We start from the raw sequence: 24,051 nt of genomic DNA, 5'->3' as shown, positions 1-24,051 counted from the left end.
GATTTGGGTATCTAATTCATTGAGACTCCTCCTTCTCTTTGCAAATCCCCGCCTGGTGGCTCCCAGTAAGTCTATCCCACGCCAGACTGAGCCGTGTTGGCAGGCACTGGGCTCAGCAGAATAAATTATCCTGGCTTGTCAGCTCGTTCCCCCCAACTCTTCGCAGGGATTTCGTTATTATTGGGGAGCGGGGGGTGTCGCGCTTGTGTAACCACGTCGGGTTTGGCCCCGGTGATTATGTCATTATACCCACAGCAAACATTTTGCATAAATATTAAATAATCCTACCAAGTCAGACCTTGTTAGCGCTGGCAGCAGAAGGCGAGCGGCTCCGACGCCGTGAATTGAGAGCGCGGGAGGGGGAGGTTTGTGCCATTCAGCCCTTCTAAGGCGCGATTCACGACGCGCGAGCCGAGGGAGACGCCTCCTGCATAACTAAGTGGGTTCGCTGTGCCATTAGGATTCCCAAGGCTGCGGGGAGTCGCCGGGACCCCGCGGCGGGGACCCCCCGTCCATCTCCCCTCCGACTTGCAGCAGCAGCGGGGTGGGACGGGCTGAGAAGCAGCCCCTGCTTTGCCTCCTCTGTGCATTTACCAGCCCTTGGAATCCCCAAGGACCCTCCTTGTGAAAACAAGCAAACCAACCCTGCAAGGAGAATAATAATTGGAATGGTATTATTGTCAAGGATAATGATAATTAGAAAAAACTGGGGTCTTGTTCCTTTACCTCCCTTTTCTTTTGAGTTTGTATTGCATCCCCAGAGGCCAGCTCAGCAAAGCACGGCAGCGCCTACGTCGATGCAGCCCTAAGGGCAGGTGCCTACAGTAAGCTTCGAGGTACGGGCGCAGGTAACGAGAAGGGGTGAGAAACATCTGCTGGTAGATCGGGATAGGAGAAAACACCACGAGATAAGGGAATTGCTTCCAAGAAGATGGTTTCGTGGCTGTGCCATGGCCGCGCGGGTGCTGGTGACGGGCGGGATAGGGTGGTCTTGCCGGGGGAGCGAGGTCGCAGGTGCTGCGAGCGACCAAGTGTTTCATCTGGGGTTTTATAAAGCACGATGGGTTCAGGCTGGACAGTAGGCAGCTTCCCCAAACGCAGCATAATTGGCTCTTTAATCTGCGCAAGAGATTCCTGAGCTGGATGCGGGCACTATCTCCTCCTTTTGATGAGGGTGGTAGAAAAAGAAAAAGGAGAAGAAAAAAAAAAAAAAGGCACATGATGTGAATTTATTTGCATCTCCCAACAATAATCCAGTCATTCTGCCTGGGAAATGCATGTCCTGCTTAATGCCCCTTTATGCAGGGTTTTTTATGACCCCCAAGAGTTTATTTATTTATTTACAGATTTATTTGGCGGAGTTGGAAAACGAGAGGCAGAAAATGCCTTTCCTTTTTTAAATTTGATTTTCTTTTATTTTACGATGTTTTATTTTGTAAGCAGTGGATCGGCCGGGGCTCGGCTCAGCCCCCGGCAGGTGGGAAAACGCCAGCTCCCCGAGCCCCAGCTGTGCCGCTGCCGAGAGCCATCGGAGCAAGTCCCGCGGCCCGCAAAGCAATTGCATTTCCTACAGAAATAAATGGCGGTTGTCAGAGCCGAGCGCTTCTATCCCGCCTTTATCGCCCGGTTTTGCCCGTTCCGGCTCAGAACAGCACATGCAGCAGCCCCTGACGCTGGTCCTGGCTGAGGTCTGAGTCCCGGCTCCTCAACACCCAAAGGGTTCAAATTTGGGTCTGACCTCATCAACTAAAGCCAGGTAACAGCCAGGACCATCGCCGATACTCCAACGTCTCAGAGTCCCAGGCAGAAAACTGCACCGTAATGTTTTTCCTCTTTTGTATAAATTACACCTGGAAAACGCAGAATTGTTAGGATTTTGAAATAGGTGCCTTATTTCAACTTCACTTGCTAGGAACGATGCTGTTGCACAGAGTAATTACATAATAAATTTGTTAGAGGAATATAAAGCCATAAAAGCAGTGGTAATGGTTTGCAATTTAATAGCTGAATTGTAAATGAATTTTCCTATAGCAGCTTTAATGTAGCAGGCTGCTACAATTAAGAGAACATTCTTTGGGGTGCCTTTAATTTTTTGTTGTTGTTGTGAAGTTCGGTGTCATTAATTCTCTGGTTTAAAGAAGCCGTATAGTTAACCACTTCAAGCCGTAAAAGACAACTTCGACTTCCTCTGCGACCAACAGAATATTGGCCTGGAAAAGGTGGTTTTAGCCCATTTGGCACTTAAATTTTCTTACAGTAGCTACCACGGAGTTGTGCCACGTGCTGAGCTTACGACCTTCATCTCCTCTCCCTGATACCATCCATCTCGCTCCGTGATGCGTGGCAGCTTCTGCCTTGGCGGTGGAACGCCGAGAGGACCGAGCCACGCTGCCCGGCTCGGGCGGCAGAGACACCCTGCTCATAGCAGTTTACCTTTTTAATTTATTTATTCGCTTGATGAAAGAAGATAGAAATGCAGGTATGTGGGTCTTGCAGTGCTGCGTGTGCCTTCGGAGCTCTCCGGGCAGAGGGGGTCCCCGTTTTTGGTCCCGCCGCGAGGATGCTCCACCCAGCGACGGAGCCCCGTTATCCCCCCTCCCATGAGATCCTCCCCCTCCGCAGTGCTGATTTCTTGCTCTTCCCCTTTCTGACCCTCTGGATCTCCAACGGCGTTCGAAAGCAGCTCGAGCTTACTCGGAAACAATTTCGTTTGAGCGGGCGCCCCCGGCCCGGGGCCACGGACCCTTCCTGCGGCGGTTTCAGCGGCAGGGTTCCCAGCACCCGTTTCCCTTGGTTTGCCTCATCAGGTTCCTCTTCTCCTTCTCACGTTCGCCTAATTACAGCTTTCCACTTCGATACCAGCGTCACCTCGGTGGCCCGCGTTCGAAGGAAACGCTGTGAAATACCGTATCCCATTTGCTTGCGAGCATCTTTGGGGCAATTTAAATTTTTGATAATTATTGATGGCATGTAATTACGTTGCCGATAACACCTGCTATTTCTATAGAGGAGCCGGGAACTGTTGCAGCACAGTGTGTTGCAAATGCAAATTGACACAGGCAACCCTAATGTGAGTACAGTGGGCGATAATTAAAAGACGCAGTCGTACGTAAGGGCCAGGGAAGCTGATGGAGACCCGGCACTGCTCCGAGGGGCGGCTCTGAGTCCCCTCCTCCCGGCGGTGAATCCAGTTTTAGGGCAATGCACAAGACAGTGCACGTCCTAATGCAATTTTTGCTCTGGTGCATCCTTATTACTGTAACTTGAGCTTCAATTTCAGGGGGTTTTTTTGTTCATCAGCCCTTAATAGGTGGTAATTTGCTTGCGCTCCAGTCTGCGGGTGCAATGTGTAAAGCCCTGCCCCACTTGCAGCAGGGGTTTGACCTTGCTGTTATTCCTCCATAATCATAAAAAATCCGCCCCCTTGTTGTGTTCTAGACCGAGGCAGGCAATAAAGAAAAATAATTTAGCGAAGATTGGTCTAAAAGCGTGCTCTCGATGTGGCCCCCTCCCCTTCCTCCAAAGACTAGGAGCGCAGCAATGCTGCCTGCGGGCTTTTGCAGGGATCTGCTCCTGGATGCCGGCCACGGCCGGAGCGCCGGGATGTGCCAGTTGTCAGGGCAGCCCTCGGTTTGTTCCCGCGGCCGAGCGACCCAAGCGGCCGATCCTGCCTCGCTGTGCTCGCTCAGGAGCGCGGAAGGTAGCCAGGAGGTGACTGCAGCCTCGCTGCGCCCGAGGGTTGGGAGAACAGGCTGGAAATCCTCCTCTGCCTCACTCCAACCCCCCAAAAATACAGTTTATCTGGCAGCTTGCAGCAAAACCATCTCCAAAGGCCGGTGCGCAGTCAGCGCTAGCTCGAGCAGGGGCAGCCTGCGCTTTGCTGTGAGGTCCGTGGGGCGCAGATGACTTGTAGGGTGCTACGTGACCGAGCAAAAACGGGGTCCTCTATTGCAGAAAGTGTCACCCGTCTCCCCCAAAAAAGACCCCAGAGGCATCTTTGGAGCGCAGGGGTGAGGTGGGAGCAAGGCTGCCCTGCACAGCGAGCTCCTGCCGCCGCCGGTCCCGGACGGGAAGGCGTGAAGGGCTCTGCTGACCGGGGCTGTGATTGCCGCTCCGGAGCCACTGCTGTCCTGCCAGGAATCTGCTGGGGGAGGCAGCAGCAGTGGGTGCCGCTTTCCCGAGCATTTATAGATGCAAGTGGAGAGCAGGGGAGGGGAGTGGAAAATGTAAGAATCCATTGTAAACCCTAAAGGCGCTGCGAGCGCTGGAATCTGAGCTCCCGAGTGAAAGCCGGAGTCCTCGGCAGTGGACTTCAGGCAGTAAAAAAGCTCGGGCGAGGGTGTTTCTGATGAACTTTAAATCCCCGACTCTCTTTCAAATACCCCGTACGAACGCGCCCCGAGCAAGGTCATGCCATTTAGTTGGATACGCCGCAACTTTCTCAATTTTTCTGGGAAAATTGCAGAAACATTTTGATCTTTCACCCCTCCACCCCAGTGCCTGTTCTTGAGCTTGAAATTCGCCACCTGCCGTCTCACCTCTGCTACGGGACCGAGCCTGGCCAAACTCGTCACACGTCACCATTTGGGTTCGGTGGGGATGGAGGTAATTTCTGTAAGCCTGGGACAGCGTTTGTACAGCACCCAGCACAGGAGCATCTCGGCCTTTTTATCTAACAAGTGCTTCCACAATATAAATATTTAAGTATAATAAACAATTATGATCAAGTTTCTTGGGTGACTGCACACAGCAAGTGAATTTAAAATTCATTTCCCATGGGTATTCAGGCTTCAAATTCACTTTCTGTGAATGTTCATGCTAATAAAACTCCATTGCACAGAAAGAGAACACAAGAGAGATGCAAATATGACAAGGGCAAATTTGCTTAGGAGTTCAAATGAATATTCACCAACTTTCTGTTATTTTTAAGTATTCATCCCTATTTGCTATAAAAAGATTATTTTAGCTTTACTCTCCAAGCTCAGTGAAGCGTGTATTTCCGAAGTATAATATATATTGCCTCGTACTAATGGAAAGTTTTGTTACTAGCAAGTACGGAGTACATTTAAAATGCACTTTATCTTCAGGAGAAGTCTCTACTAAACCCACGTGAGTTATCACCATCCTGATTACCATCTGCATTTCAACCCATCTTGCAGTTTAAGGCTGGGATTTTTCAACTAAGCCTAAGGGACAGAAGAGCTGAGGCGCAGGGGGTCAGAAGCACCTTTCCTCCCCCTCCTCCGTAAGCCCCCTGTACAACTCGCTCTGCCTCAGCGTCCTCACGGAACCAAAGCCATCCGAGGAGGGGCTCTGTGCTCTTTTGGTGGCTCGCTGCCGAGCTCCCCGATTTTTCCCCAGATTCTGACACCATTCTTCTCCTCTGGTTTTCCTTCGCTCACCTTGCAGCCAGCGCTGCCCTCAATTACGAGGGTGCCAGAGATGCTTTCTCTGCACGCAAGCTAAGCTGGTGGTCGGAAGGACTTGGGGGTCACCCTGGCTCCTTTTTGCCCGAGGCAGAGGTAGCACTGTTTTGACATCTTCATTTGATTTCCGTCCCAGAACTGAAAGAGATGCAAATTAGCAATAATGAATATTTTCATTAAAAGTGCCGAGACGTTATATCTGCGAACAGGATAATGATGCTGCTGCTTTCTGTAGAATAGTCTGAAGTAGACCCAGACCACTTTATTTTTTTCGTCAGAAAAGATTACGTTTATTTAAAAAAAAAAAAAAAAAGAGTAATTTAATGGAAGTGAAATTAGGGTAATTGCTAATTATGTAACTGCAAATGAGGCAGATCTTTATCTTGAGGCGAGTTGGTCCAGTGCAGATTATGAACGTTAGTTTTAATGGGGTGTCATCAGAAGGCAAGGAAATCAGCCAAACACTCCCAAGTCATTGCTGGTGCCTGTCCGGACCTTTTGGATAGCGAGGGCCTGAGGGGTGCATCATCACACCCTCCCACCGCAGGTCTGGCCTAACATTTAGTCTAGGAACACAAATGCCGATGGTACAAAAGGTACCGTGGGTTTTGGTTTTTTTTTTCCCCCTTGTCCCTTTGTCTTGCGCCGGGACAGAGCGAGCTCCCCACCTACCAGCCCTGTGCTTCCCATCTTCTCCATCGGGTTTGAGGTCCCAGCTTTTTCCAAGCGTAGCGTCCACCCCTGGGCCTCTGGCGGTATGACGAACCGCACTCGACGCCCGACAAAACTTCATCCCGGGGTTTTCGATGGGGAGAGGTTTTGTTTTTCCATGCACTGGAAGGAAGTTAATAATACCAAAAATGCCCTAGAGCCAAGTTCTGCGTTATGAAATCACCGACTTTCCAGGATAAACACATTACCCTCACGCAAGCTGCAGTATGTGGGTATTGGAAAAATTAAATGCACTTGAATAGCTTTGCAGATAGATATCTCTGTATCCATAAAACCTACTGACTGAGCAAACACAAGCGCTTGGCAGGTGTCCTGCTCTGTTTAATTGCCATCAATAGGTTTTATACGTATCACCTTCTTAAAATCCCTCTGCCAACAGTCCTGCCAGCTTAGTGATTTGAGTCTTGTCCCGAAGACCTTTGGGGTGACGGATGTGCTGGTACCCACAGAACCTCCTGCCTGCACCGGAGCTTAACAACGGTTAGATTTTTCTGAGCAATCCATCCAGCTGTGCTTTTTTTTAAAAGTATTATTTATTTGGCATTTTGCATCCTTAGTTTTTTCGGATGGTCCTACGTATCTGCCCTGGCTTTCTCTGAGACCACTCGTAGCGTTCTCTCTCTGAGGAGAACCTCAGCTTTCCCTTGGATCCCTCTGGCTCCACCAAGCCTTCATCTGAAGGCATCTCCCCCTGCTCTGGTGCACCAGCCTTGCGGAAAACTTCCCCGCTTTCACGACAAGCTATTAATATCAATAATATTAATATTAATAACGCTCACCTGAGTTAGCTGAAGGGCTAGGTGATGCTTCACGCCTCCTCTCTAACAGAGGACGGAGCTCCTCTTGGCGTGCCGGCCGATGACCAGGGCTATCCATCTGGGACCGCAGGTTGCTCCCAGCGGCAGCCAGGAATCGGATGGAGGGACCTGGCTCCGGCTGCGGTGGCTCGCGGCTGGTCAGGCTTATCTCCAGTTTTCCCTAAAAGAGGAGGAACCGGTAAGAAAGCCTTGACGGCCGGGGGGTTCCCCCGGCCACGGGCCGTCCTGCGGATGGGGAGCGCTCGGCGGGAGGTGATGCTGCAGACTGGGACGGGTGCCGAGCTGCCTGGTGCTGCCCCGGGGAGCAAGGAGAAAACGCAGGGATAATGGGAATCATTTCAGGCGATTTTAAGTGTCGTATATCAGAAGCAAAGTGAAATGCCCAAGCGAGTTGACAGCACCTCCATTTGATCTCTGCCATGAACTGACTTCGAGCCAGAATTTTTCAAAGGCTGCTAATCGCCCCGGTATTGATTTTATACTGAGATACTTTATCACGCTTGTGTGTTTGGTGCGGGGGCTTTTTGGGGGGGTATTTTTTTTTTAAAGTAATGTATGTCAGAAGGTAAATGGACTTTGTTAGAAGCAGCATACCCCGTGGCTGGGTGTTACATTAGGGTAAATCAACCCCCAGCAGGTTTCATTAAAAACTCCTGTTTAGACAAAACACGTGTGCTAGTGCAATACCTAAAAAAAAAGGGGGGGGGGTGGGTTGTTACCATTGTTTGCTTTGGTACACTGCACTGAAGTAGATAATACGCTGAGCCGTTTTGAGTCAAGGTAGCACAAGCAGCCATGCCCCCGTGCTTACAGCTTCGCATTCCCTGGGTTTTAACCCTCATCTCTGCGCCTCTGCCTCACGAGCGTCGGAGCGCTGCAAAAACTGCCCGTCCCACGAGGAGCAGCCCTCCTCCCGAGCGCGGCGCTGCCCGAGCGTACCAGTAACAGCACAGTTCTTCAGGCAAGAGAGGAAGGAATTGTTCCGTATTTAACTGGAAAGGCTTGCTGGGTCTTGCAGGTTGCAGTAGGTGCCCTTTCCCACTGAGTCACAGCACCCTTCGCACCCAGGCTCAGCCCATCTGTGCCTCAGTTTCCCCTTCCTGGGAAATGAGGTCTGCAGTATTTTCCTACCTAACCAAAGAAATAAAGTGCTCGTGAATGATCTGATGTAAAGGCATTTCTCTCAGTCCTGGAAAAGTGTTATTTTTCACAGCGCGGATGACTCCAGCCAATCTGCGTTACGAACAGTTAAGGAGATGGACGCCAATACGCTCCCAGCCCCAACCGCATAGAACCAGTGAATACATACTGAAGCCTTAAAACATGACTATAAATCACGGAATGGGTAAACGTATGAATATTGCTCCCATTTTTCAGCTGCCTTCTCAATGCTGAGACTTTATCTATGTATATTTTTAGAGCTTTCACAGTTTAGCGGGGAATGTAATTGCAGGTTTGTAATCTTGAGCAATACAGGATAGTCCACGCTGCTGGTAGCATCTTGAAAAAAAAGAAAAAAAGAAAAAAAAAGCTAGTTTTGTTGTTCCGCGCTCCCCAGCCACAGTCTTTTGTTGTAAAAGCGGCTGGTTTTGCAGCGGGGCAATCCTCAAACTAGGAGTGCCCCCGTGTCGGTGCCGCTGACAGAACACGGGAGGACGCCCACGCTTACACCAGAGCACGCTTTCTCCCACTTGAAATGAAAAGGAAGGGTGCTCTGCCTCGGGTAGCCTTGTAAGAGCCAATTAAGTTTCACTCCTGTCTAGATTGCACCGGACGGTCCCCGAAGCACCCGCGGGCATTTTGCGGACGGCAGCGTGCACCCCGGGTGGCGGGGGGCCGTGGGGACGCTGCGCCGCGCCTGCTAAATCCCCTCTCCTTCACTCTGTGGAGCTCTCCGTTTCTGCATTAATCTTAGGATTATTTTAGAGGCCTGAACCCCACTCGAGATCTTATCTTTTACTTACTTCACAAATATTATAGTAAAAAATTACATTTCTCTCCAACATCTTCCTTTTCCAGGATGCTCTCGCTGACTCTTCCCACGTGCTCTGCCCTGCAGACCCCGTTTCTAGTTTTGTTTGCTGGGGAGGGAGGAAAGGGCTGCTCTTCCACGGGTTTTGCCGATGGTATTTATTGCCACAGTTGAAAGGGATGGGTACAAATGTTTATTCCTGCCTCCTGCCCAATTTAGGACAGTGATTTTGCCTGTAATCTGCCAGGCTAAAGCACCTAGAGGGTCATGAAAATTCAAAGGTGTCTGAATTTCACCGTGCCTCTTGCTAATGTCAAATCTTCATAGGAATTGACTTCACAGGACAAAGAAACTGTCAGGTGAATGCTGATGCTGTGTTAATGACAGGGTACATTGACCCACCCCGCTGCGTCATCATTGTTGCTGAAGGAAACACAGAGGCAACCCATAATCACCTTTCCCGCATCTGTCCCACTAACACCTAATTTAAGTATATATTTGTCTGCTGATTGATCACAGGATTTTTTCACGGCACCTATTAGGCTGCTATCTAAGTGCTTCAGAATCTCCCTATTCATTTAAGTTTTCATATGATCCTCATAATAGCGTCTGGACAGCTGGTAAATCGGGTCTGCAAAGCAAACGTCTCGGCGGACTTCCCATTCTTCCCTTCCCAAGAGGGCAGATGATGTCTTGTAGTAAGCCAGTAGGACCCGATCTCCCAAATCACCCCTGCCGTTCTGCAAAACCGAGCTACATTTTTCCCCTCTAATTTGCGATGGGGAAAAGACGGGGAAATGGCGTTTGATACGGACTTTGCCCGAAGTTCTTTCTCTTTGCTCCCTATTTCTCTCTTCCTTTATGGACAGGTATTTGTGAAATCCAAGCGGTTTTACAGAACCTCACCGCTGCTGCCAAGCGCGTAGGTACCGTGCGTGCACGTTTGAGTTCGCGCTCGCTCTCCTCGCTTCTGCGAGTGCATTCCCACTGCCGGCTACTGGGCTATTTTGTAACGCCCAGCTGCACCCGTGGGTCTCCACGACTTGCTGGTCTTCCACCCACCCACCGCTGCCAGGGGTCCTGTGCTTCGCTGAGCCGCCCCCAAGCACCCACGCAGCGAGCACAGCCCCAGTCACGCAGCTCAGCTCCAAAACCGCCCGGAGGGGCCAGCACCGGAGCCCAGGGCATCCTTGGGCATCCTTGGGCATCCTTGGGCATCCTTCTGCATCCTTCTGCATCCTTCTGCATCCTTCTCCTGGGGAGCGGCTGGCCGAGGGCAACGGCTGTGGACCGTTTCAGATCAAGTGCGACCTTGCACTTGGTCAATGCTAAAACCAGCTCCTTAGGGATATTTTAACCCAAACTACAATGAAAACAGTTTTTGCAGCAAAGTATAACCAGGCAGCTCTGCTCCCGCGGATGCACCTTTGGGGCTCACCCCTTCTCTTAGTGAGACCTACAGCACCTACGTAGGAACAAGCCGGCAAACCTGCTCCCGGGTGGGGAGAGCTGGGCTGGAGACCACCACAGATCAGAGGTATCGATGCAAGAAAGCTAAATATTATCACAGCACCATCATCGCTATTGCTTCTACACGCCATGAAAGGCAGCGCTTCGCGCACAGTCTGCAGCAGGGGATACGTTAAAACAGGAGGGTGGACCAGAGTTAGATTTTTGTCAAGGTTTACATATTGACCCGTGAGAGGAAGAGGAGGTCATCTTGGAAATAGCTGCGGCACGTCAACCGTGTTTGACTGCGTGAGTTTTAACGGCTTAATTCACCTTTCGGTTGCGCGGACTAACCCCAGCCAGGTGGGAGATGTGCGACAGTTTATATCTAGCAGATGACAGACGTCGTTCGTCAACGGGGAGAAACCCCCCTAAATTTGCACCGAATGCAAGCAGGTTTATGTTAAGCAGAGGCCCTGAACTCCTGGGTAATTACGCCTACCGTTTTATAAAACTAAACAATCAACTGCCCGCAATAGCGAAGAAAGCAGATACCAAAAAATGTTAACAAGTTTTGGGTACCTTGCAGCGGGAGCTGATCCCCGACACCGATACCTGCTTGTGAAAAGCTGGCTGCTGACGTCGTCCCCAGAAACATTTAAATATAGGCTGAACGTACACAGATTCATTGGATTGCTGTAATTCATTAAACAAATGTCGGGTTTAATAGAGCTGCGTATAGAGGCTGGTGCCATAGATGCGCTCAGCTGTGAAATATGCCGTGGAAGTCATTTGTTTGCAAGGGGTCTAGAAATCTGCTTCCTATTAATGTAAAATGGGTTTACTGGAGAAAAATCTCTGGGATCACATTTTTCTCTCAATTACCCCTTCTCAGTGGGATTCCTCGAGGTTTGCGCCGGGTAACTGAGATGCGTCTAAGCTGGGGGCGGTTGGATCTGGGGTTTGTTTTCAGCCATGAAGCTTGTATCTCGCCGCGGTGATGTAATTCCCCCAGTCCGAGACACTTTATAAACATTAATGGGTTTGTTTTCGTGGTCCCGAGGGACGTGCAGCAGAGGAAGGTCGCCGGGACCCTTCCACCGGCACAGAAACGGAGATGGGGAAACGTGTCGCCGCAGCATCGCAGGGAAAAAGCAGAATATTCACCCAAATTTTCAACCTGCCTACCCTTGGCTCCGTTTAATCCCGTTACAAGAACTTATTAACTAAAGCACTGGCATTTCAGCCACAGCGCAGCAGTAACACGTCAGCGAGGTTTGCGTTAAGCCGCTGCTATATATTCCAACGGAGGAAGAAAAGAGCTGGTGCTCGGTATTTTAAGAGCGAGAAGGGGGGGTCAAATGCAGTTATAAATACACAAATAAAAACGTGACCTTTGGGGGGGGGGGGGGGGGAATTGTAGGCGTTAGCAACTGGTGTCACTTGGATGGGAATTACTTAGAGGAGACTACTGAACTGGGAGCACGCTGTGCTGCTTCTGGGGATCGCTGCTCAAGTTTGCTGGTCTCTTGGACCGGATTTTCTTGGTGCGCTTTGCTTTGCCGATGAACGGCCGCGCAGCTGCCTCTGGTGACATCGGGAAAGGGCCAAACGGCCGCTGTTTGCAGTCTTCGGCGATCTTTGGCGATCTTTTTTTGAAAGATTCGGGATTTTCAAATAATCGGGATTTTCAAATCCCGTCTTTGGCGATCTTTTTTTGAAAGATTGGGGATTTTCAAATAATCGGGATTTTCAAATCCCGTCTTTGGCGATCTTTTTTTGAAAGATTCGGGATTTTCAAATAATCGGGATTTTCAAATCCCGTCTTTGGCGATCTTTTTTTGAAAGATTCGGGATTTTCAAATAATCGGGATTTTCAAATCCCGTCTTTGGCGATCTTTTTTTGAAAGATTGGGGATTTTCAAATAATCGGGATTTTCAAATCCCGTCTTTGGCGATCTTTTTTTGAAAGATTGGGGATTTTCAAATAATCGGGATTTTCAAATCCCGTCTTTGGCGATCTTTTTTTGAAAGATTCGGGATTTTCAAATAATCGGGATTTTCAAATCCCGTCTTTGGCGATCTTTTTTCCAATCGCCGAAGGTCCGTTTCGGAGGATGCGCTGAAAGAAGCTGGTGCTGCTCGCAGCCCTTTCAGCGGGGAATTGTTACTGCGAGCAGAGATACGTGGAGCAGCTGAGAAAATAATGCAAATATACAGACAGAAGGCAATTTTTTTTTGGTGGAAGTGAGGCACAAGCAGATAAAAAGCGATCAGCAGAATTTACATAAGCCTTCGCCATCTCGGAGGTCATCATTCCGCAGGATGACACATTGAAATTCATTTTTATTAGATTCTGGCTGATTATTTAATTGGAAAAGAAAGGATTTAATTGAATCAAATCAAAGGGCTGTATTAGATTACGTTCAACCTTAACACAAAAGGCTTTTCCCATTTAGTTAAACTGGTTCCTTTGCATATTGTACATATTAAACTACAAAAAGTGGTAATCTGAATAGCAAATTAAAGTGTTTTGGAAGGCCTGAACGGTACCCATGTGCTACTCAGCCCTTTTTCATCTCCTAAACCTTCTCATATTCCCTCTCCTGTGTTCCTTAGGCCGAAAAGAGAGCAGACAGCATGGGTAGTATTCTCAAACCTTCCTCCAGCCACATTTATGCCATCTATATGTTCTTGAGAAATAGCCCGCCGGGACGTGATGCTACCGCTAGAACGTGTTGCCCAAAATTGAGGGTTTTCTGCAGGTTTTCAAGGCTACCCTTGCACCTCCTGAAAAGATGCTGAGTGTAGCTAAGGCTGAAGGGAGGCTTGAGGCTTGTCGGCGTTGACTCAGGTTTCCCGCGTGCCCTTAGGAAATGTTCCCGACCTCTCTGTGCCTCCTCTGCGTGGCCGGGACTCCCGTCCCTTGGGGACGCGGCTGGCTGCATAGCTGTCAAGCTCCTGGTAAAAGCTGGAATTACAAAAAAAAAAACAAAAAAAAAAGGCCAAGTGATTTTGGGAAATAATATGTTTCTAATTTTGGCTATTTTAATTAGCTTTTAATTTAATTTTTTGTTAATTCAAAACTAATAGGAGAAAGGGAATGAGGCCCAATTCATTTCCTAATGCTTCATTTCATCCCAATTTTGAGGATTTCAGCAAAGGCTTGGCCTTCCGAATGGGAATCAGCACCACTCAAAATAATCCTCAGGTATCGCACTTTGAACGCACACCCTGGCGATATTTTTAATCCTTCCTTCTTGAAGGCAGTTTTGCTGCCGGAGCAACGATGGGGACCTTTCTGCGGCTCGGTGGGTTACCCTTATCTCAGAACCAGGGTCACAGCGCAGGGAGATTTTGGGTTGGGAACGCGTAGGGGTGCGCGCATGCGGCACGGGGCGCGGGATGGAGAGCCGGCACCGCTGCAGACCCCGGGCTGCGATACCGTGGGGTGCATCGCAATGCTTTAGTTGGAGGCGGGCAGCAAACCCCAGCCACCCTCGCGCTGGAAATCCCTTTGCTGCCCCGTGCTGGTGCCCGCACCGCTCGCTTTCGGCCGGGCTCGAGCTCTGCCAGCTGCTATCTCAGGATTGCTGCGACATCGCACGCTCTTTCCAGGCGGAAGCTTGGAGAAAGCGAATCCTGCTTTGAGAGATTGAAATCAATTTTAAATGGACCCAGCTGTTCCCTAGTAAGGACAGGAGGAGGTATGGGGAAGGGGAGAAAATCTTTGCAGACATCTTCAGGGGAATCTCAAAAGGACTTAATAAGGAAGATTTTTTTAAAGCGAGGTTATTAATTTACGGATGAGTCCACAGCCAAGTTTAAGAAACATATTTTTAAATAGCACACATGCTAATGTAGAAATTCTCTTGCATTGGTAAATTAAAAAGATTCCAGCGCTGCCGGTACAGCAACTCAACTAGTCTATTACTAAGGTTAGATTGAGTACGAAGCGTAATTTGGACTTTGCTTCGGCAGCTGAACGTGTTCTTGGAAGGCTCAAATGAGTTTTAACCTGATTTTTTTATGATAAAAATAATGTGCCTGCACTTTAAAGCTGACTTCTTTTCTGCTGAACCTTACGTTTTATTCAAGTGCAATGACTAAGTTTTGCATACATGGTACTGCGATTGCACATTCAGGTTATCTGGTTACGTACATAATTCTCTCATTTGCAAGCAGAATTTGCAGCAAATACTCATGTAAATTAGGCATGAAACCGGGCATTTATCTTGATTAGAATGCAGTTTCTATATATACTTAAAGAATTTTATCTTCTTCAGGGATGGCTGCATAGATGACGAAGAAAGAATTTCAAAAATTGCATCTATTCTCCTTGCGAGTTGTTTGTCTGCCCTGTGGGAATTCATTAAGGAAAACGGCCCTTTCCACCAACGTTCCAAGCGCCCTGGCCCAGTGCTAGTGGTTGGGTTGCAAACGCTGCTGGAAACTCTCAGTCAAAAATAACTTTCCCTTGAAAAAGCCACTGTACCATTTATCCGAATACTAGATTTTCTTTGGTTTACAAAATCCTTTTACAAGGTCTAGATGCCGCTTGACAAGGGCTCGGTCCTTTTCACTCCGAGAGAGCTGTACGCACGATCCCAGGTCAGATCTGAGGTTTTGGGGGATCCCGGCCGACCTTAGCGTTGTTTTTCAGCAGACTGACGTGACAGATTTACCCGATTTCTGTTCTTAAAAGCTGCCTGGGGACACCGCATGCCAAACCCCTCTGCTTCTGCAGGGCCGCATCGCAGCGCTCCCCGGGGACCATCACCGCGCGGGACGGTGACGTGCTTCTGCTTTATCTCACGTCAAGCCTCTCCCAGAGTCACCTTTGCAGCTCTCGGAGAAGGGAAGCGCTTTTCGGTGGGTTTTACTGCAGCTGGGCTAAGGTCTCTGCAATGCCGGCGCTGATGCAGAAGGAGCATCCTGAAGTTCGAGGAAATGCCCCGAATTCTCAGGTTGTTCAGCCAAAAGCCGGAGTTTAGGCAGATAGCGGAGGATTTAGCAAATCGTACAGACGCGGGCAGGACCGTTTCGCCCTCTTTCCTTAGGGGTTGTGATTTTCTCCAGCTTTTCCCTCGGCGAGAGCCCTTCCTCGCCGGCCCCGGCTCCCTGCCGCGCTTCCCGCACCCACTCACATTTCCGCAGGGCCCCACGGGATCCCACCCCGCTGCCGTGGGGGCTCCTGCCCAGTTCCTAAACCCAGTTCCTAAACCCCTCTGTGAACTTTCCCAGCCGCACGCGGCTCGGGCGAAACCAGCCAGCGCCGCTGCCCGCGGCTTTCAGAAGCGGGGATGGCTCAGGGAGGTGCAGCCCTGCAGGCCACGCTTCCCAGAGCGTGGGGATCAAAATGAAATTCCCATCCGATGTCGGTGGGGAGGAAGCCAGCCTGCGCGGCTGCCTTGGCGAGGACGGCAGCTCTGCGGGCTCGCTGCAGCCCAGGCCCTGGCAAGCAGGCAAGTGGATCCCTCCGAGGCATTGATAAGGCACAGGGAAACATCAGCGCTCCCTCTAGCAGTCGCCAGCGAGGATACCAAATAATTCTCGATTTTTCACCCTGGGTTCGTGCCACACGAACTGCCAGCGTACGGACTCTCGCATTAACCGCTGCTACAGCGCCGAGAGCGTACGGGTTGCTCTTCCCCCCCACAAAAAAAAATAAATAAAATCCTTCCGGGGGATTTTTGGAGCCCATTTTACCTCCACCTGCTGCACGCAGCTTTTGGGGTACGGCCACACCTCGGGGCGAACCCGAGCCCGCTTAGCGTTTGAGGAGCGGTATTTGCAGCGCGGCCGGCTGCGCGCACTGCAGCCCTCACCGCACCCGCGCAGCAGCCCCGGGCTCCCCGGGGGGTCTCGCCAGAAACGCAGGGCTCCCCCCCCGCCCCCCCGTGCTTGCCCGCCCCGCGCAGGAGGGACCCGCCCCCGCGGCCGACGCTGAGCGCCGCGTAACGCCGCGTAACGGCGCGGATGCCCTCGGCCGAGCCGCGCTCGCCTCCGGCGCGGCCCTGCCCGGGCTGCCGGGGGGGGCAACAGGTAGAGGGCACCCCCCCCCCCGCCCCCAGCCCGTTCCCCCTTGCGCAGCCCCCTCCCCTTTGCTCCCCACTGGCACAGCCCCCCTCGCGTCCCCCTTTGCACGGCTCCCTCCCCTTCGCACAGCCCCCCCCAGCGCAGCCCCCCTCCCCTTTGCTCCCCACTGGCACAGCCCCCCTCGCGTCCCCCTTTGCACGGCCCCCTCCCCTTCGCACAGCCCCCCCCAGCGCAGCCCCCCTCCCCTTTGCTCCCCACTTGCACGGCCCCCCCTTGGCACAGCTCCCCTTCCCCTTCGCACCCCCTCTTGCACAGCCCCCCTCCCCTTTGCACAGCCCCCCCCAGCACAGCCCCCCTCCCCTTTGCTCCCCACTTGCACACCCTCCCTTCCCCTTCGCACCCCCCCTCGCACAGCCCCCCTCCCTTTTGCACCCCCCTCGCACAGCACCCCCTCCCCTTTACACGCCGCTTGCAGAGCCCCCCCCAGCACAGTCCCCCTCCCCTTCGCCCCCCCCCGCACAGCCCCCCCTTCACACGCCGCTTGCAGAGACACCCCCCCCCCTTCGCACCTCCCTCGCCCCCCCCTCCCCTTTACACGCCGCTTGCAGAGCCCCCCCCGCACAGCCCCCTCCCCTCGCCCCGCCCCCTCGCCCAGCCCACTCCCACTCGCGCGGCTCCCCATCAGGCAGCCCCTCCGCCCGCCCCCCCCCCCCGGCACAGCCCCCCCCCGCGGCGGCGCACGCCGCTCCCTCTCTCTCACCTCTCTCCTCCTCTTCCTCCCTCCCCCAGGCCAAAATCCTGCACATGATGGACGACAACAAGCAGCTGGCGCTGCGCATCGACGGGGCGCTGCAGGCGGCGGGCCAGGAGGTGACGGCGCTGCGCGCCGAGCTGGCCGCCACCGGCCGCCGCCTGGCCGAGCTGGGCAGCGACCCGGCCATGGAGCACGGCCCGCACGGCGCGCAAGGTGGGTGCCGCCGGCCGCGACCCCCGCCCCGGCGGGGCTGGGGGTGATGGGGCGGGGAGGGAGGGGGGAAGGGGCGCGGGGGGGGGGGGGGTGTCCTTCCGCGGGCGCCGCCTGGAAGCCGGGCTCCGTTCGCCGTTGTTTGTCATTGTTTGTTGGCGTTCTCCGGGGTGGGGAGGGGCGCGGGGGGGGGGGGGGGTGCCCGGAGCGAAGCCGCCGAGGGGCCGGCGCGTCCCGTCGGGACCCGGCTCCGCCCGCCGGTTGCGGATCCCCGCTTGGATTTTTAGCAGGCTCCTAATTCCCTGCTACTTCTTGGATCCCTTCCGGCTCCAACGCCCCCAGCCCGAGCAGGGATTCCCCCCACGCCCCCCCCCCCCCATCCCCAGCACGCTGCCTCACTCGCCCGCTCCCTGCACGCCGGCTCTCCCCCGGACCCGTACCCCGGCTCCCATAACCGGTTTCGTAATTCGGTAGGGAAGCAGCCATGTTACAGCCGCGATCCGGCCGCTCCGGCCCCGCCGCTCCCCCGCTGCCGGCGGGCCCGGGGGCTGCGCTCGGCTCGGCCCGGCCCGGGGCGCGTCGGCGGGCGGGGGCGGCGGGCAGAGCCCGGCGGCGGGAGAGCTCGGTTCCGTGCGTGGCTGCAGGGAGCCGACCCCAAACGGCCGATGCCCAGGGCATGCCTTTCACGAAGTCTGGGGCGAAAGGCTCGCCCGGCCCCTGTGCGCTGCAGACATCCCCTCCCTCCGCCCTTAAACCCCTAAAAAGTTGTCGTCAGGCCTCGGAGCGGGAGCGGCAGAGGCCGAGGGTGGGAAACGGGGCGCAGGGGGAGCGGGCAGTGATTTATGCTCTCGGCTTTGCCTGAAGGTTGCCAAACGGCGTGCGAAATGTTTCTGCAGCGCTCTTGACGGGGTCTGGCTCTCGCCTGGCTGAAATTCACCGCTTTCTGCTAATCAACGTAGTGCTGCCATCACTGCTGCTTTAGAAGCGTTTAAATACAAATACGTATATCAATTTACCAAATAATTGCAGGCTTGCCTGACAGTTCACCCTGGAGCAGCCTTGGTGTCAGAGCAAAAACAGTGCAAGCCCTCTCCTTTCCTGCTAACTGAATTTACACCTGCGTGATAAAACCATCAGTAGCTGTTGAAAACCATCAGTAGGTGTTATTGACTTGTTACTTATTTACTGTGAGTATCTCCTGGTATGGCGGTTAGGCGTTATTTAACCGTTGCATTTTGGTTTTGGTTAAGCTGTAGCTTTTTAAAGGTAGCGTAGCTCTCGGTGGGCATCGCCGCTCCCGGCAGGCTGCTGTTGCACCGCCGGTGTTTTGCTGTTGGTGGCATTAATGCAAATGGATTTAGAGGGATTAATCGGTGGATTTGTTCCATCCAGCTTGTTTTTGCTCTTTCGGTAGCGGGGGTGTGGTGTGCGGAATTCCACCTGTTAAACGAAGTTAATCCATCATCAGGTGGGTTTGCTGCGCGGCAGGGGCTGGACCCAGCAGAGCTTCCCGGTAGCTGCGGGTACGCGGGGAGTGAAGTTACGTGTGCGGTCAGGTATTTTCAGAGCTGGTATGCATAGGTGCCTCTTGGTACGATCTGAACTGGACCCTGCTCTATACCGCATCCCGGCTACCGAGGCGCTTTCTTTTATAAAAATTTGCTGAAAGGGCAGAAGGAGGATGCCTTCGTCTTCCCCCGCCGGAGCGGGGGGGATCAGGAATGCAGCTGGTGACCCGCTGTAAGAGGGCATCGGCGTGAGTGTGGAAATGCAGCCGTCCAGCTAGAAAAGGAGGTAAAATCCTCTGGCTGCTCCCGCACACGCCTGTTTCTGGGGGGGTGTGCGCTGTGTTTTGTTTCGTTCCCTCTCCAGGAGACTTTTGGAGAGACGCGTGTGTGTTAGCGGAGGGGCAGTGCCTTTGTTCCCGCAGCACGCCCCGGCAAGGGAGGGATGTGCGTGTGGTTCTCCAAGGGTCAGGGTTTCTTTTTTGTTTTCCTCGGTGGTTTTCTAATACGTTGAGCGATGGAAAAACTTCTCTTTGGGTTCCTTTACTGTTGGCGTGCTGGAAAGCGGTCGGTATGCTGTAACGGTGCCGAAGAAATGCGCTCTGTTCCCTAAAGCGTGCGTGTTTCTGCATAATAACTCTAAGTACGCGTGCTTTGGAGCTGTGGGGTCCCTGTGACCGGTGGCAAAGTGCGGTCCCATCTTCGGCTGGGTGCGAGAGCGGTACCTTGGGCAGCTGCTGAAGTTACTGAAGGGTCCGCTCCATCTTCCCGCTCTCTAAGCTGGCAAATTTGGCTCAGCGTGCTGATGTCCAGGAGCTAGGAGAGAGGACGCTTCCCTAACAAGGTGTGACTCCATGGCCTTGTAGCTGTAGATGCGTTTTGTTTTGTTTTTTTTTTCCTTCCCCACGAGTTTAAGAGGCTGTTATTTAAAAAGTGATATATCCAGCCACTTACCACTGGTGTTGTAACAGAAGCCAATCAGTTAAGTGTAAAATTGCATCTGAAGTGCACTGTGTTCGCCGTGCTTATTGAGGAGAAGGGGGAGAGTACTTGGTCTCTGCAAAACCCCCTGATTAGATTCACTCTCTGTTTTGGGTTTCCTCCCTAAGTTATGTACTATTGTTTATGTACTGCCATAAATGCTCTCCTACATCGCTCTGTGTTTGTACAGGCAGGCCCAAGATATCTGTAGTGAGCCTTATGCTTTTCCTCAAGTATTTTGAGACGACGTTCAGAAGGATGGGACGAAAACAAGCATCTCTGAATAGCTCTGCTGCCGTGTCTTAGAAGTAGAAGCGTTGCCAAGCTGTATTACGTAAATATGTTAAAGAAAGGCAGGAGGCTGGTGAATTGGGTGGGCAGCCGCTTACCTGTAAGCGCAAATGTGGGATACGCTGGTGGTGCTGGGGTGGCTGATGGGTTTGCGGCGGGGATGTGCTTTGGTCCCGGCCGAGAAGCCCGTGGCAGAATTGTCGGGTCCCTTTGCTTGTGGTGGGAAGGAGCTCGGTGCTGCAGGCGGGTGCTCCAGGTCAGTCCCAAGTGACGTGAAGGGAGGTAAACGTGTGCCTCTGTGCTACGCCTAGCCGGTAATTAATACCGAGTTTGTGAAATGTGTTATTCTTATAATTATGGTGCAGCTTGAGACAGCTCGAGGTAATAACTCTGCCCCTTTTGAGCACACTGGGACTCTTCTCTGCTACGATGCGCTGTTTTTCCAGCGGCGAGGTACGCTTCAAGGGCCTGTTTGACGTAATTTAAAACAAAAGTGGAAGAATTCAGCAAAGAGGGAGAGCAGCGCTGGAGGGTGGGTGTGCGTAGGTAGGTAGGAATGAAACTTGTGTATTGTTACAGGCCTTAGTGTGAGCGTTAATCATTCGAACCTCTAAGTCCTGACAGGCGTTTTTAAAAGGCGAGTTTGCTGGAAGAAGTATTTTGGCCGCAGCCCGCGTGTAAGCCTGGATGCCGATCGGGGTGGAAATCAATACTTCGTGTCCCTGGCTCTTAGCGCGGCAATTACAGGCAGCTCTGGGGAACATCACTGGAGCCGCGTGTCAGCACCCTCGTGTCTGAATTCTCGTTTGAATTAGTATTGGTTGAATTAATTGCGAGCAAAAGGCGTGCCTGCGCCCTGTGGTCCGGGTCAGGCTGCGGCGGCGGGGTGGGATGCTGGTGACGACGGCGGGGCGGGGGGGACGCAGGTGGGCAGGCAGAGCATTGCAGCAAGCGCTGCGGCGGCTTAGTGGTCAGCTGCGGCCCCCGCTCGCGCTGCGTGCACCTCTGGGCTTTTGGCTTAGGGTCTTTGCCGAACCTACACCTGTACTCCCAGGAGTTTGAGTAAAAGCAACATCGGTGCGGAAACCCAAAGTTTGGGTGCAAGGACTCGCCGCGCTGAATCGGGCGGTTGGTCTGTTTAGCCTCGTGTTTTTGCTTTAGTCTCCTCCCGGCATTAAATGGAAAACACCTTAATTAATTAATGTTGGTAAAGTGCTTGAAGACGTAAGGCGCAATCAATAGCTAAGTGTTATTAATAATACCTCGCTCGGCGTTTGGCTTATCCGGCTTCCTATTTCAGAGCGTTGGTGGCACGGGGCGGTCACTGGGTCCCAGCTGGCGTTGCGTGGAGCTGGGGTGCGATGGGGGGGATGGGGGTGTTTGCACGGATGCTGCCGGAATTCAGCTGGGAAGGGAGCAGGAGCTGCACCCTGCCCCTGGAATAAAGGATTTCTCCTCCCTGCTGCGCAGGGATCTCGGGCACACGCAGCATAAGAAAGATTTCAGTCGTGTCTTGGTAGTTGGTGATGCCAAAGGGCCAGGAGGACCTTTATGCTCATGACAGCCTAAAATAGAGTTTTCTCTTTTTCTCTTTGATCTCTGTACACTTTCATAGCTACAATGCAAAGACTTTGACTTTTGCCCAGGAGGCAATCAGTTACCTCTGTGCTCTGTGCAGTTGCTATTCTGTGAGTAATCATCTCGGGCTGTTGAAAATGTACCATTTTCATCTTTTCAGAAATCTTCCCTGCTATTTGTTCTTCCAGAGCTTGAGAGCTGATACTGTAAAGGAACCTGAGGAATTTGGATACTGCTGTCCAGTCGGGTATCGGGAGCATTTTTGCGCCGAGCTTATAGCAAGATCGAGGTCTTGCTCTCCTATTACTTTCTAATAATTTCCTACTTTATATGCCTCTGTCCTGCATAGCTCATGGGGTGAGGGAGCGATTCGTTTCACGCTCTGAAACAATTGCACGCACTGGGAAATAAATTTCTGCGTAGTAATATTCACGTGGTTGTTTTAGATGCAAGGAACTGGCTGCAGATAGCACTTCGGGTCCCCATTACATCTTAGTCTTTGAAGATGTTAATTTAAAATACCCTTTCTGAGTTTTCCTATTCAAAAGCCTCATCTGGCACGGTTAGCATAATATTTAGATTATCATTCCTTTAGGGCCTGTCCAGGGGAGTTTTAGTGAAGCTCCTGAGGATGAGTAAGCTCAAGTAAACTCTGAAGTTGAAGGAGGACTTAATCCAGGGTTTCTGACTTTCTTGTAGCATAACCATGAAGACCTTTGGTGTTAGACTTGCAGATGGGGAGAGGGAGGTAAAACAGGTCCCAGTCTTAAACTCGGGGAAGGTTAAGGGCGATTTTGTCTATTGGATTTGGGCACTCTCCAGTAATCACTGGTGGGGCTGGGTATCCTCCAAAAGGACAGCCTTTCCTCCCGTTACTTATTCTTTGTTACTCCCGATACGTTCGTAAACTCGGCGTTCTCTGGCACCGGGGCCAGGTGATGCGGACAGATCTGCATCTTCCAGTATGAAACTCCCTGAGCTGTGAAAAGAGGCTTTGCAGGGCGGGAGGCTCGTTGCCCAGCCTTTGAGGGCAAATGGCTTTCCTCCAGCGGTCCCGACTCCTCTCCTCGCACCAAACAGGGCTGAAGTACATCACTGCAAATTAGGCGCTGAACTTCAGCGCTAGCGCGTGATATAGCAAAGCTTCGGTCTCCAGCTTGTTAAAATTCAATTCTCATAAGTCCCTGTTGACAGCGAAGCGTGAGATAAGAGCCTTTGGTACCGACGCGGCAGCTTGCAGAACCGGCGTGCCCGTAACGCGGCGCGGCGTGCGGAGCCCGGCTGCGGTTGCGTCTGCGCGCGAAACCCTGGGGAATCGGTCGACCAGAGGCCTCGTTTTTCAGGATGTGTCCTCACCCACGGGAGGCCGAAGGCTCGGGGAGTTGCTCCTCACCGCTGGCAGATTTGCAGTCTGTTCGTGCTTTCTCTTGCTGTGTAATTTGGCACGAGTCTTCGTGACTGATGCTGTGTCTTCGTGCACGAGTCTTCGTGACTGATGCTTTCAGGTATTGAGATGGATTTTGTGGAAGCAGCGGGTCTGGAGACCTCAAGCTGGACAGATCTGTGTTTTGATGTTCGGAGAGGTGTCCTGTGTTAGCAGGAGGTGGAGCGGGTTCAGCTTTTTTCAAAGAAAAAGCAGCAGCAGGTCTGAGCCGTCCCGCCACAGCAGACGTTGAATAGCCGCTTTTGAAAGCCTTGGCCGAACCCCTTTCCATAGTCAGTTTGTTTGCAGGAGTTGCAGAGGGGAGGACAAGCTCTTCCCAAAGCTTTGCTCACGCACCCCTGGCCGGGGGGGTGACGGGAGGCTTGGGGGTGCCAGGGTTTGGGGGTGCCTCCCCCGGGGCGAGGGGCTGAGCGATGGTGACAGGCTGCGAACTGAGGGCACCTAAGGTAACAGAGGCTTTGTAGGAGGACAGCGCGTCGCCGGGCAAGAACAACTTTGCAGACCTGTTGATCGTGATGGAGTGTGACGCTGGCCGGAGGCGGCGGCTCCCGGGGACATCCTGGTACCCCAGTGCCCCTCAGCCGGGCTCTGGCTGCGCGGCTTCAGTAATCTGATAAATTGCTTATTTCTCTAATCTTGTTAGTCCTCTCCTTCCCCGGATCCCTGCGAGGAGCCGCTAGGACGGGGACAGAGCTGGCCCGGTGCGACGCAGGCTGCCTGCTCCCAGCTGGACTCGGCGTGGGTGGTTTTGGGGCAGGTTTCTGGTTTTTGGCTGTGCCTGATGAGGTGGCGTGTCCGTGTCCAAAATTTGCTAAATTGCAAAGACCTCCGCTTACGAGTGCAGAAGGTGAG

At 52.6% G+C, this 24,051-nt stretch overlaps 1 protein-coding gene across 2 annotated transcripts in view; it reads left to right on the top strand.

The window, feature by feature from the left end:
- Nucleotides 1-24,051, top strand: part of KAZN (kazrin, periplakin interacting protein) — a 247,111-nt gene that overhangs the window by 132,043 nt on the left and 91,017 nt on the right. Inside the window, exons 1-2 of one of the 2 annotated variants that reach the window (XM_075520417.1) lie at nucleotides 16,368-16,442; nucleotides 17,226-17,403. In XM_075520417.1, the coding sequence (XP_075376532.1) occupies nucleotides 16,377-16,442; nucleotides 17,226-17,403 (244 nt within the window). In that variant the 5' untranslated portion in view covers nucleotides 16,368-16,376. Of the gene's footprint in view, nucleotides 1-16,367; nucleotides 16,443-17,225; nucleotides 17,404-24,051 lie in introns of those variants that run through there. The other variant, XM_075520416.1, reaches the window with a different exon arrangement.

The sequence above is a fragment of the Mycteria americana genome, chromosome 18 (assembly GCF_035582795.1).
Source record: "Mycteria americana isolate JAX WOST 10 ecotype Jacksonville Zoo and Gardens chromosome 18, USCA_MyAme_1.0, whole genome shotgun sequence".
In the NCBI taxonomy this organism is placed as follows: Eukaryota; Metazoa; Chordata; class Aves; order Ciconiiformes; family Ciconiidae; genus Mycteria; species Mycteria americana.
The sequence above is the reverse complement of the archived record's forward strand: the minus strand, read 5'-3'. Positions and strand labels throughout refer to the sequence as shown.